General features: G+C 33.6%; 2 protein-coding genes across 2 annotated transcripts; both read left to right on the forward strand.

Annotated features, from left to right (window-relative positions):
• Positions 1-1,974: 1,974 nt before the first annotated feature.
• LOC131033913 (enoyl-CoA delta isomerase 2, peroxisomal-like) lies at positions 1,975-2,984 on the forward strand. The gene has a single exon (XM_059213243.1). The coding sequence runs from the start codon at positions 2,147-2,149 to the stop codon at positions 2,852-2,854; it is 708 nt and encodes a 235-aa protein (XP_059069226.1). The 5' UTR covers positions 1,975-2,146; the 3' UTR covers positions 2,855-2,984.
• A 9,522-nt stretch (positions 2,985-12,506) lies between these two features.
• On the forward strand, positions 12,507-13,214 carry LOC131046219 (enoyl-CoA delta isomerase 2, peroxisomal-like). Its single transcript, XM_057979910.2, has one exon. The coding sequence runs from the start codon at positions 12,507-12,509 to the stop codon at positions 13,212-13,214; it is 708 nt and encodes a 235-aa protein (XP_057835893.2).
• Positions 13,215-14,623: the final 1,409 nt, after the last annotated feature.

Genomic DNA, 14,623 nt, shown 5'->3' on the forward strand with positions numbered 1-14,623 from the left:
ACTTCTCATGTAACCTACTTTATTTTTCCTTGAGGTAATGATTTTTTTCCTATCAACAACGCTAGTATTGTTACAATCTTTGATAGACTCCAATTTTCGCAATCCTGTTGATAGCTAAATCTCAAAGATATATTTTCTCACACTAACTTCAAAAATACACAAACAGTTATATCTTAATTATTAGTTTGTCAAGTTAAACTCTTCTTGTTGTCATTTAATTTTTGGGGATGCAATATTTGATAAATTTCTATTATTTAGAGACATTTGATTAGATAATAAATTTTCATTCCATATTTCTTAGAATTTATTTATTTACATGTCAATAGTTGTCATTGTAATTTAAAACCTATTTAAGGTCAACTCTAGGAGTAATTTCTGGATCTTAGTTAAGCTCAAAATGCAAGAAAAATTATCTACTCTAATAAATTGATCTTAAACTCTCCTTTGTTTGTTACCTTCTTAATGAAAAAATCTCTAGCCTTGGTCCAAGGTGTTGAGAATAATTGGTTCAAGCATTGAGCTCTTATTGTGGAGACCCAAGTTCAAATCCTAAAAGGACATCTAATATGAAATTCTAATTTGTGTGCTTTCTAGTGTGGTTGTTTGGGCATTCTCCCTAGTATAGGGACCTAGGTAGTACAAAATAATACAACATACAAATTGGGGCATCAAATTTTCAAAGGCTGCTCATAAGCCTCATCTTCAAAGGTGACCAACTAGACATTTAATATGGAAGATAGTAATTCAAACTAAAACAAATTGAAAGACACACATGTTGTGCCACAAATATAATTTTAAGAAATCATAATAATATATTATAGTTAGATGTTGGGAATTCAATTGTATAACAAGTGATCTATATATACACACTAAAATACTCCATTTTTTTTTTGTTTTAGTTCTCCCCAAGAAATAAACAATAATTTTATTTTTTTTGTTGATGATATTAATAGATATAATCCCATTAGGCCAAGTTCATCATTTAGAAAAAAACTAATTTAATAATTTTAAATTGAAGTATATTTGCCAAAACAAAAGTGATTACACTTGTCTTTCTCTGCACGACTTGGCTTTGTTCAAGAGTTGACGTGGCGAGTTGTAGAAGTGATCCGTTAGCGATGAAAATGACGGAACCACTGGGAATAAATGCTGAAATGATCAATACAAACGTATTACTCCTAGTGGGCCTTCACTCACAGAAAGAATCTTCACACACTGTCGTATTTGCAAGGATTTCTCACATGGGTGATGCTTAATCATTTCAGAGCAATTACTCCTAGTGGGCCTTCACTCACAGACCTCTTCTATCGGTTGCCAAACTTGTCATGTGTGCTCTGAAACGAAGTGCAGTCCAGCAGGAACTCTTTATTTTGATAAATGACAGCACCTTTTAAAACTGCCACATACAAAGTAGTGGTTCCCACTTTAACTGGACCACAGCAATACAAAGTCTCATATGATTATAATTTGAAATAGTGTGACTGGTATAAGTTTCGCTCACATCTAGGGTAAAGAAAATTGAAGTAAAGCATAAAATTACTTGATTTTCAACGACTTCTTACACGGTAGAAGGTGAGTAGAAGGTGAGGAAGAAAGTTTAATAGTTAAACAATTATTTCATCAAGTGGGAGATGATTCATTTAAGGGAGAAGATTCAGTAGTGTGTATCTTAATTTTGTCCTTCTCAAAATCTTATGGGGAAATTTCAAATCATTCCCAAGTTTTTACCATAGCTTATTTGAGAAGTTCCCGACTTATAATTAAGGTTTCAAGGTCACATGATCAAGTATGGTGCCACATCAGCCTGCTTTTTGCCAAGTTGTCCAAAACAGCCCAAAAAAAATGTGAGACCAATAGACATGCAAAAGAGGCCCTAATACTTGTGCAGTTGATGTGGCATCCCATAATTCACAACTTTTATTTCATCACACAAATCTCGCTTCATTCACAACCATACATCAAAAGCACAAGAAAAATATGGATAATGTTTTGGCGAAAGGCTCGGCGGGATGGACCAACAAGACAGTAGCTCTCCTATTAGTAGTCATGGCCCATTTGCATCGTTCTGCATTCATCCCCCCACTACCTTGATTTGTCTGCGAGAGCAAGGAAGAAAGCCCCGTGAGGAAGTGTAGAGTTAGTGAGAATGTGCAGCCTAGAGAAGCGAGGAAAGGTGTACATCTTGACCTTCGTGGGTGACGACGAGGAGCACAGGTTTAATCCCGCCACGTTCGATGCAATCTTCGATGCCCTCAAAGAGGTGGAACAATCGCCGGACGCAGCAGCCCTGGTGACCACCAACGCAGGCAAATACTTTTCCAACGGCCTCGACATGCGATGGATTGCCGAGAACCCAAATGAACTTTTCGACATAGCCGTAGAGAAATTAGAGAAGATGTTCGCAGCATTCATGAGGCTCACCATCCCCACTGTGGCAGCCATCCGCGGCGATGCGCTGGCGAGTGCCTTCATGCTGGTGCTGGCCCACGATTACCGCTTCATGACTCAGGGGTGCTGTGACCTCTACATGTACGAGCTCGATCATGGCTTGTACATCCCCGACAGTATCCTCGCATTGATTCGCAGCAAGTTGCAGCCCGCGGCCCTGCGCGATGTGGTGCTGGCCTCCAGCAAGCTGAACGCGCAGATGGCTTTTAAGAGAGGGATTTTGGACGGCATTTTGGAGGACTCGGAGGGGACTTTGGAGGCAGCGGTTAAGGAGGCGGAGAAACTGGCGGCCAGGGGTTGGAGCAGGGAGATCTACGGTCGCCTCAGGTTGGCTGCCTTTCCTGGGGTTGTGGAGGCACTTGATACTCATGTTCCCTATCGCCTACTTGCTTCTTTCAAGATTTGATGTCCATTTTCATTGACCAGTTCTCTAATTTAGGGTATCTTTCCTTTGGGGATGGGATTGGTTATGGTAAATGTTTTGTGAAAGAAAATGTCAAAAGACTTTTGTTACAAGGTAAGTTCATAAGGTTGTACGGAGTCTCTGAATGTAATGCTTTAAAGGCAGTAAATAATATATTGTAAAATCTTTAAATAAGTAATTATCTTATTATTAATTTATTTTGGTGTTATTGGTGAGATTATAATATTTGTATCTTTTTGAATGTGATATAAATACTTCATAGTTAAAATTATATAGTATGGAGGAAATAAAAATGAGGCTTTAATCAATTGAAGAAAATGTATTCAACACAAGCTGAATTTGACTCACCCCTGTCTCTCATGAATTTTTTATGACGATTTAGTTATTCTAATGCCTTTCCTTTTAGGTTTTTTAAAAAATGTTAAGTGTCAAATTTTTTTTAATATAAATTCTTTAAGCTTCACAAGTTCCAGTAAAATTCAATTGCCGTGAAAAGAAATAATTTCATACAACAAAAAATGTAATAATTTAAAAAACAATGATAAATTAGTAATGCACTAAAAAAATCATATAAAATTAATATAAAATTAGAAATAATTATATCTTAATCCTACCATTTTAAAATATTCTAAATAAATTCATATATACATACGGTCCACTAATTTAATTAGTTGTAATATACGGTCTAAAAGTACAAAAATGACCATATAGCCTAAAACAACATATTCTTACACATGTACAACTGTTTGGATTGACTGAAGAGCAACTGTTGTTTCTTAGCAAATATTGCTATTAAAAATGAGGCTCCAGTCAATAGAGAAAATGCATTCAACATTTCCTTAGCAAATATTGTATATGCAAAAAGGGGAGGTCATATAGTCAGGAATATTACATGATTTCCATGCTGTAGCTAATACAGAACTTGTAAAATGTCATGAATTTATATTTATTGTTTGCATAAAGTCCATTGATTTTAATAACTTGTCCATGAATCTGGGCTACTTGAGGATCGTGTATACATACATGGGTTTGCATTTCAATGTTAACTTGAGTTGCCGACATTGAGTTAATAAACATTGTCAATTTGCTAATTTTGCACAATTGCACTAATAGATATTTAAAAAAAAAATCATTGTCAATTTGCTGATTTTGCACAGTTGCATTAATAGATATTAAGAACATCAAATTGTTTATGTATTACATTTCCAAGTTAAGCTGCTTATAGATTTATACGATGAATAGACATGTCATATGAAAACCGGCCTACATGGAAAATTGTTTACTTTCTTGAAAGGCTTTGAATTTTCATAACTGGTGGTAGTGATGGTGAATTCCATTCTGCCACTGTTTTAACCTCCCCTTACAGTTTCAATCTATTATTAAAAAAAATTGGTTATCAAATAGTATTACTTGTGAATATAATGAAAACATGGAAACAACATAATGCAGGTGCAAATAACAAATTCCAGTTTGAAAAGACACGGTACAAACAACTTATCATAGATGATGTAATATACCTTGTATTGCAATGCCATGTAGAGGGTTCAACGAACAGGTAGAAAATGAGAACATTAATTCCACCTTGAAGATACCTAACCAGCCAACTATGTGTAACTGACTCAGAAGTCTTCTCTAAAGCAATCACAACAGAAAGCGGAGCTTTAATTACCAGTAATAATAGTAAGCAATAATCAAGCACTAAGCATAAAATAAATAATCTATGGTGTTTCGGAATTTTAAATGGATGCAGAAATGAATTGTTTTGTTCTTCAAGCTAAAATATTTGCACATGTATGTTTACCACTTGCAGTTTAAAGATTTAAAATGAAATAACATACTATGTAGATTTCTTTATTGAAGAACTGTTTGTGCTAAAATAATGTGCATTTGTACCTTTATCAATTGTTGGTAGAATATTTGATTGCTTTATGCTTGTATGCTAGGGAACAGAGTACTTCTTCATTACCAGTAATAATAGTAAGCACTAAGCACAAAATAAATAATCTATGGTGTTTCCGAATTTTGAATGGATGTAGTAATGAATTGTTTTGTTCTTCAAGCTAAAATAATTTGTACATGTATCTTTATTACTTCCCGTTTAAAAATTTAAAATGAAATAATATACTATGTAAATTTCTTTATTGAAGAACCGTTCGTGCTAAAATAATGTGCATGTATGAAAATATGCTTGTATGCTGGGCAATGGATTCTTTTTTGTGAACCCCAGTCAATTTGGCTTTGCTTGTATTTTGATGAAATCTGACCATCAACTTTGCACATACTATAGAGTGTAAAATGATGACACCAAGCATTGAGTTGCAGAAATATCTATCAATTGTCTGCAACTCATTGTCTTAAACAGAGTTACATCTTTATCTAATCGAGCTGCCTTAAGAAATCTCCTCATAAACACATAAGGAGAGTTGGAAGGCTAACAGAAAATTTCAACTTATTGAGGATAGATTTCTCGTGCAATCAGGTTCAATGCAATATGATTTATCGCTATAACCCATATTAGCCAAGCACGTGCACTATGGGCATTTGGTTCTTGTTTGAAATTTGAGATAATAAATGGAGTCTGTGTGTGCCATATGTAAGGAAGCAAAGGTGTGCGGAAATGCTTCTTACGCTAATCTTGAGAGGACGATTTTGCAAATTTCAACTTAACTATCACAGAGATCACAAGAAGCAAATAGAGTAGAAATCAAACAAGAAACACATAACACAGTGATTATCATGGGGAAAACCCATACTGGTGAAAAACCCCACACTCTAAAACCTGCATAGTATATTAACAAATCAACAAGAGATTACAATACACTTGCAATGCAAGTTCTTACAAGAGCATCACCTCAACTCAAGCTCGGAGAGACTTCACTAGCATCCTTCTAGCACCCAGCCTTGCAAACCAAACTCCATCATACAAACTCCTCTCCAAGCCCTCATTATATAGGAATTTTACAACCTGGAAACCATTTGTGGTTTAACAATACCATGGGCAAAACCTCCATGACACGTGTTGCCCACCCTTGACATTTGTTTTTTCAAGATAAGAAAACCAGGTTAAATATAGTTACTCACGTCCAAACTCTTATCCCCTATTTTTGACCCTCATAACTAACATGAAATGTGTCATTTAATCTCTAAAAGAGGCCCTCCTATATTATACTATGGACAGGGCATCTTTTGACAACTCATATACCTTTTTCCAAGGCACCGACACATGGAAAACCTCTCAACTATATTTGGAACAATTTACTAAAAATTGCAAGGTTGAGACACATGTATCTCAACACCATATGCAAAAGTCCAGCTCTTGTGTAAGCATTATCTGTAATGAAAATAAACTCTTTAACAAGAGGAATAGAGATGTCCTCATATTTGCATGCCACAAGCATGGCACTGACTGCAACAAGCTACAATGAGTTTCTTACTACTGTTTGTCTTGAGAGATATCTATCAAAAATGTTGATTACCAGGAACAATGTCTCTTGCATGAGCTTAAATTGCAAATGAACCTAAAGACAAAGATGAACAGATGAGATTAGTTCTTGAAACTTAAAGGGGGCACCACCTTTGCGAAAAATGGAAAATCCATGGTAACTCATAGAGATATGGGAAGGTGAGACCTTAATGATCCAATCCACCAAACTTCCTATCATCTTTTCATTTATGTCAGGTTGGTGAGGCATGTAGTCTGAAGGAACACAACTAAGGACCTGTCATGAGATTTCATCCAATTGTGAGATCAATGCAATTTACAACTGTTGCTATATCTGTTCCATGGGTAAATGGAGACCCAAATACCTGACATCTAAGAATGAACTAGACCATGCTATGTGCTGCAACAAAATAACAAATAAAAATATGAAATTGTAATAATATCTTCAAATATGACCCGTTTCAGCTCCAGAAGTGTATCTACAAAAGTGGTGAAGAGATTGCTTTTACTTCTTGCTTTTACATTTGGGTTGATTTGATTCAGCACAATTTGGTGAGGACACTTATTTTTACTAAGATTGTAGAACAACAGGCAAGAGTGTTGAGTTCCTCCAGTACAACTAATAAAATCTGCAAACAAATTTGCCCATTGGGGGATTCCGAAAAGAGAAATGGCAAGGGAATCTCAAAAGAATAATTAGAAGAAAAAAGAGATCAAGGATAACTATTAACTTATTATGTATTCTTAACCAATTTCGGAGAAGAAAGTCAGTGAAGGTTGTTGACTAGCTTATGATAGAAAGACTTTGGAGGATAATGAGCCCAAGGCATTGGAACCTCCACAATTATATCCATACATTCACTAGATTGCATATCCATGTGTTGAATTTTTAAAAAATCTGCACTAAATTGGCTATCAATTCGACAACCAATTTGTCTTTCATCTGCACAAAAACTCCAATGATTTTTCTGTCCAATTTAGAAGAATATTGTTGTAGGTTTCCTTTTGTCAAAGGTAATGTACATGTGGCTCAACTTTAGATGCTTCTTCCTCCTATTCAATGTGCACACACAAATCCATCAGTGTATTTTCTTACATGATAACATTCAAAGAGAAAGTTGACTAAAACAAATTGTACCGCAGTTGCTGTTGAAAATTTTGACCTACTTGTGACATGAAAAATTAGAAAATAGACATTTATCATTTTCCCATAATTCAATGTAGCATTCAATTATTATAAAAAAAACAAAATATGAGGATGTTAAAATACATATTTATCGAATCTATGGCTGAAACAACCAGAGCAAAAAGAGTACGCTGTTTCTAAGATGTGGTATCATCCTAAAATCAAATAGCAAAGATTCGATAAATATGTAAATGGGCTATATGTTTTCATATGCCAAAGATAGTTTTCAAGAAGAAACAATAGGTAAATGTTTGAAAAGTCCACGTGCCCTTTGTTTGTGTAGGCAACAAAGCAGCTCATGTATTGTTTAAACTCATCTTTTTTTGGACTTTTTGCACAAGCTATAAGGATTTGAATGCCATTAACAAAAGGGGGAAAACAAAAAATGTTTATTGATTTTTAAGGCTATACAACATGGGACCGACTCCGAAAATTTTCTGCAAGGCCCCATCAAAATCATCGCACTCCTCATAATGATGGTTTCACTGGCTGGTTTAATAGGGGCCTGTTTTAGGGTTTCATGGCTGCTATAGATCTGCTTGTTTTTCATGTTCCTTCTCATAATCCTACTATTTTGCTTCATTGTTTTCGCCTATGTGGTCACCGATAAAGGGGCCAAAAAAATGGCTTCAGGAAAAGGCTACAAGGAGTACCGATTGGGGGACTACTCCCACTGGTTGTAGAAGAGGCTGCAAAATGTGGACAACTGGAGAAAAAAAAGGATTTGTGTTCGCGACGCCAATATCTATAAAGCTCTGAGTCGTGATGATCTAAACCTTTCGGCAACTGAGTTTGATCACATAAATTTGTCTCTGGTTCAGGTCTGTACATAAAGATGATTATTTTAGGTTCAGTTCTTAGGGTTTTTTATTTGTTGTATTGTGGGTTCCAATCCCTAGGGGGATCAGGTCTGAGTAGGGTAAGGGTACCAGAAGTGCACATAGTTCTAATAGTGGACACCTTTTTGTCAACCCAACCCCCCACTACTAGATTGCAAAGGAGCCTAACATATTGATAATGGAAAGTTCATTAATGAATATGACATGTACCAATAGTGGATAATTTTAGACAAATGTCCTAGTAGTGGTGCTTAAATGGGCTAATTATAATAAAAAAATGTCAAAAAAGGTGATCTACTACTGGGGCATTTGTCCACTACTACTGCAAATTGTGAGTTATCTACTTTTGATGCAAAGGAATTCATGTATGGAGACAACCAAAAATGCGGGATCCTTAGTTATAAGCAGTTAAGTCATATACGGAGAACCAAAAAAAAATTGAAATCCGATGTACAGTTTGATAGTTCTATGTGCCCGAAGTTAGCTATGTCCACTACTAGTACTCTTCCTCTAATTGTTAGCTTCTATTTTTCGTTTTGATCCGAATGTTGCAAACCCCCAAGCTCTTCCCAGTACATATACAGGAATGCAACATACTGGGATGGGGCGTCACCGCCTATGACTGGGACATCTGATGGGGACTGTTTTACCTAGAATAATGCACAGGATGAGCTCTGCTACAATTGCAATTCGTGAAAGGCTGGGGTTTTGGCAATTGTGAAGCAGGACAGGCGTAAGGTGGCTACAATCAATATTGTTCTATTGATATTTCTGATTGTTGTCTATTATGTGGGGTGATGTAGTTTCAGGAATAATGGGAGCTCGCAGTATTATCCCAAGGCTTAGGAAATCTTCTGTAGTGAATGCAAGGGCCAGCTATAGTTTCCCAGGAAGCAATTTTCTTATCTATTACTTTTTCCCTGGCGATGAAACCCTAGGCGTTAGAGTTTGATCTTGTTTTCACCTACAACACTGGAATGAAATTGTGGGGGTTTGGTATTTTAATGCGCGTTTTCACATGGACAATGCAACATACAAAATTGAGCTTCAGAATTTTTAGAAGGAAAATTCAAAAAAGTTAGGGTTCTATTCTTGTGTGGACAAGAAAACAGTAAAATGTAAACTTGCTTAAAGAATAGCATACCCGGTGTTCCTTTTGGACAGTAGGAATTGTAATTAACACTATGCCAGCTTTCACTATTTTTAATTAATATTCTCCTTATTGTATCAAATGTTAGAGACCATTTTTTTAAAGAAATAATAATTAAAATGAATTATATAGTTAAACCAATTAATAAGAAAATCAAATAAATAAAATGTCTAAATTATTTAAAATATATTCTTAATGTCAAACTATAGAAATGCATTAGCAACCTACCTACCTGCCTATTGGCAGGAACTAATAACAAATCCACAGAACTGCATAATATATGCATCATTATATCAACTCAAATCATACTAAATCAAAATTTAAGTATCTCTTTGGTTTTAAAAATGATGATAGCAAAAATATTGTATTGTAAATTTCACAAATGACATCCATTATCACAATAGTTTTATAAAAATTACATATCATCAATCTTTAAGAAAACTTAAGATAAAACAAAATATACTATAAAAAAAAAAATGATTCAAATATTCGCACAACAAAAATAAAATTAAATTAAAATGAAAAAAATAAAAAAATATTAATTTACTATACAATTTGAAAAGTTTGTCAACATTACACTAACACAACATAAAAATGAAACTCCAAATATTCTCTCTTTTTTTAAATCACTTGCCTTTTTAGTGAAAAAATGTTTAATTAATAGATGAGTTTTAACATATTGTTTCAACAATAGTTTGAAACAATATATTTTTTCAAGGCATATGTATTACAAATATGTAGTAGAGTGCCCATAAGTGTAGTATGAAATTAACAAATTGATATTCAAAGTTAAAGGTGATTGATTGTTTAATCATTTATAGTTATTGCATAGTTATTCTAATTTTTAAAATAATAATTAATATGTTTAAACTCTAACATCATATAATTATATAATACACTAATCTCTATAACTTTAATTCTAAATTTAGTAACCCATAATTTTAGACTTATGTTTAGCCTAGTTCAAATACTAGTTTTAACCATAATCCTAATTCTAACATTAACATTAATTTGCATTGTAGCCCTAATACTTAACTTAATTATAACTTTAAATACAATCCTAATCCTATTTTTACCTAACTCCGTCCCTAGTCCTTAATCTAAAAATCTATAATTGTAATTATTATTAATATTTCTAAATAATTTGTAATTAATTTTAATTTAAATTTAATGGTGGCATAAAATAAATTAAGTGATCTTTATAAATCATTATAATTTAAAATGTATTAGCATGTTTGTAATTACTATTTTTGCAAATGTATAATATGTTTTTATATAATATGTTAAATTATGATAAGATTGAATACTTTAAAATTTTATGCAAAATAAAAATAAAAAAGCTACAATTAAAAGAAAATTTCTAAATTGATATTAAAAAATTAGTTAGATACCATTGTTACAAATATTCTATAAAATTAAAAATATATATGTATAAAAGGTATGTTCTAACCATTATGTGAGGCATGTTTAATTATTTATCTTTAGTTTGAAATTTCTCATCCCCTTAAATATATATTTGTAATATTAATTCTCATTATTATAATATTTTTTAAATTAAATTTAATAATTATTATTATTAATTAAATTTATATATTTAAAAAGTAGTTTATATATTATAATAATGATAATTTATAAATCATTATTGGTTAAAGTTTGCCTAAAACTTCGCCTAAAAAAATTCATTTAGATACTGGATCCGTGAAATCCGGTAATAAGATGTAAATTTTTTAGTCAATTAGATTGAAGAAAATCATGCATCTTAATTTTTTTTTAAATTGAAAAAAAAATTCAAAAGAAAAAATTCATAGTTTTAATTGGTGGAAATGCAATTGAATAATAACTGGTTAACCAAAATTGGGTGCAACCGATTGCAATAGTACTAGCCAACTTAATCGTACACTATTAAAACTAAGAGAACTTACAAATTAAACACTATTAACATTTTTTTCAATTGTCTAATTTACCATTTCAAGGAAGAAGTCCTCTAAACACACAAATAACTTTTATATTATATATTTATTGCTTAAAAATGAAATGTATTGGTAAATGGTTCGCTTTTCAATAAGATCTGTACTAGAAAATCCATAAAATAATTAGGGGAAGAGCACCAGTAGTCGTCATAGCTAATTTCGTACACCCACAAATCCTAAACGGTACATCAGATTTTGATTATTTTTTTTAGTTGTCTTTGTATGCGACTTAACTGCTTATAGCTATTGATCTGGCTTATGGGTAGTAACGATGCATGCTGTGGAATCAGTTATGCGCAGAAAGGTCCAAAAGTACACATTTCAAAGTGTCACCTAATACCTAACTAAAGATGTTCCAGTAACCATCAACTCAAAATCGCTAGTACTTGTTGACAAATGTCCCAATAGTGGTGCACAATTGTTCCAATAGTGGTGCACAAATGGGACAAATGTTCTAATAGTTGTGCACAAATGGGCCAATTAATTACAAAAAATGATCGGCTATTGGTACCAAAAAAATTTATTAATGATGTTTTCACTATGACAGCTATTGGGGAGTCAACATGACAATAAGACGACGGTTATTAGAATTATGTTATCTATTGATGCTCTTCCCCTACATATGAACACAAAGAGATTTTGTTTTATTTCATCATCCAAATCGTGCTCCATTCCCAACCATTCATTATAAGCGCAAGTAACAACAAAAACATGAATAATGTTTTTGGGGAAGGCTCGGCGGGATCGAGTCCCGTTCCCAATAGGGTTTGTACTAGAGAATGCATAAAATAATTACATGTGAACACAAAAGGATTTTGTGTTATTTCATCATCCAAATCGTGCTCCATTCACAACCATTCATTATAAGTGCAAGTAACAACAAAAACGTGGATAATGTTTTGGCGGAAGGCTCGACCAAGAAGACGGTAGATTTCCTATTAATGGTCATGGCCCATTTGCGTCTTTCTGCATTCATTCCCTGCCTGCCTTGATTTGTCTGCAAGACCAAGGAAGAAAGCCACGTGAGGAAGTGTAGAGTTAGTGAGAATGTTCAGCCTAGAGAAGCGAGGAAAGGTGTACATCTTGACCTTCGTGGGTGACGACGACGAATACAGGTTTAATCCTGCCACGTTCGATGCAATCTTCGACGCCCTCAGACAGGTGGAACAATCGCCGGACGCAGCAGCCCTGGTGACCACCAACTCAGGCAAATACTTTTCCAACGGACTCGACATGCGATGGATTGCCGAGAACCCAGATGAACTTTTTGACATAGCCGTAGAGAAATTAGAGAAGATGTTCGCAGCATTCATGAGGCTCACCATCCCCACTGTGGCAGCCATCCGCGGCGATGCGCTGGCGAGTGCCTTCATGCTGGTGCTGGCCCACGATTACCGCTTCATGACTCAGGTGTGCTGTGACCTCTACATGTACGAGCTCGATCATGGCTTGTACATCCCCGACAGTATCCTCGCAATGAGTCGCAGCAAGTTGCAGCCCGCAGCCCTGCGCGTTGTTGTGCTGGGCGCCAGCAAGCTGAACGCGCAGATGGCCTTGGAGACAGGGATTTTGGATGGCGTTTTGGAGGACTCGGAGAGGACTTTGGAGGCAGCGGTTAAGGAGGCGGAGAAACTAGCGGCCAGAGGATGGAGCAGGGAGATCTACGGTCGCCTCAGGTTGGCTGCCTTTCCTGGGGTTGTGGAGGCACTTGATACTCATGTTCCCTATCGCCTACTTGCTTCTTTCAAGGTTTGATGTCCATTTTCGTTGACCAGTTATCTATTTTAGGGTATCTTTCCTTTGGGGATGGGATTGGTTATGGTAAATGTTTTGTGAAAGAAAATGAAGACTTTTGTTACAAGGTAATTTCATAAGGTTGTACGGTGTCGAGAATGTTATGCTTTAATGGCAGTTAAATAATATATTGTTAAATCTTTAAATAAGCAATTATATTATTAATTTATTTTGGTGTTATTGGTGAGAAAAAGATAATTTATTTTTTTATAATATTTATATCTTTAATTTTTGAATGTGATATGAACATTTCAGAGTTAAAATTACTAATATTTATATCTTTAATTTTTGAATGTGATTACTAATCTTTGTAAAAGTTTTGTCAAAGAGAGCAAACCAATTGCATATAATGTTGTTTTTTTCTAGATTTGATTGTATAAGGTCTTTCAAAAAATTTACATAATCAGTTTCAGAAGCAAGCAACATTAATCACTTGGATTGTTGAAATTTAATGACATTGATAAGACACATAAATTGTAAATTTGTTTATAAATATGATAATAAATAAGGAGTTTTAATCATTGTTTGAGCAGGTGTATTCAATTTCTAGTAAAGTATATTTATAGATAAGGATGTAATTTGCAACAAATTTTGTTGAACGTGCATTAAAGTTTTAGTTGGTTGTTTTGCTATATCAACAATAGAAATTTTCATATCCAATTAAGGGAGTTTTTATCAGTAAATAAAAGCATTTCAAGTCAAATTTCTTTTTGGTAAATTGAGTTAATGTTTTAAAAGTTTCAAAAGAAGCATTAATAACTATTTAGGCATTCACAAGGGATGAAAATGATGTTGAATTTTTTAAATTTTCCTATAAACACTGAAAAATGACATTGAGACTTCTAATATTGCAATCTCATTTATGTTCAAGGATGGATAAAAGTGTTATACTGCCTTATTTGGTAATTGAGAAAATCAATTTTGCGAAACTTTAAAAGAAGAAAGATAAAATATAACACTTAATCAAATTTATGTGTAAATTTCTTGTGATATATCCAACACATGACAATCAAAGATTTCCCTTATAAACATTATCAAAATTTAACAATGACATCTTATCATAAAAAATCTATCTAATATGTTTTCTTTGTAAGACGAAATGATTGATCCCAACAATTCTATAGAAAATAAATTTGAAAATATATTAAATATAAATATATAAATAATTTTAAATACATAAATAATTTTATAATTAAATTTCTAATGCTGTATCTAAAATCTCTCTTACTTACAATAGTTTTTAAAATATTGATTGTATTCTAAAGTTAAAATGGCTCCCACTAGAAAGTTTTATGACTAGTTGGATTCTGATCTCTTCATCTTAGGGAATGATATTGTATAAATGGTTTGAATCAGGTAGGATGAATCTT

This window comes from Cryptomeria japonica, chromosome 10 (assembly GCF_030272615.1).
Source record: "Cryptomeria japonica chromosome 10, Sugi_1.0, whole genome shotgun sequence".
Lineage (NCBI taxonomy): Eukaryota > Viridiplantae > Streptophyta > Pinopsida > Cupressales > Cupressaceae > Cryptomeria > Cryptomeria japonica.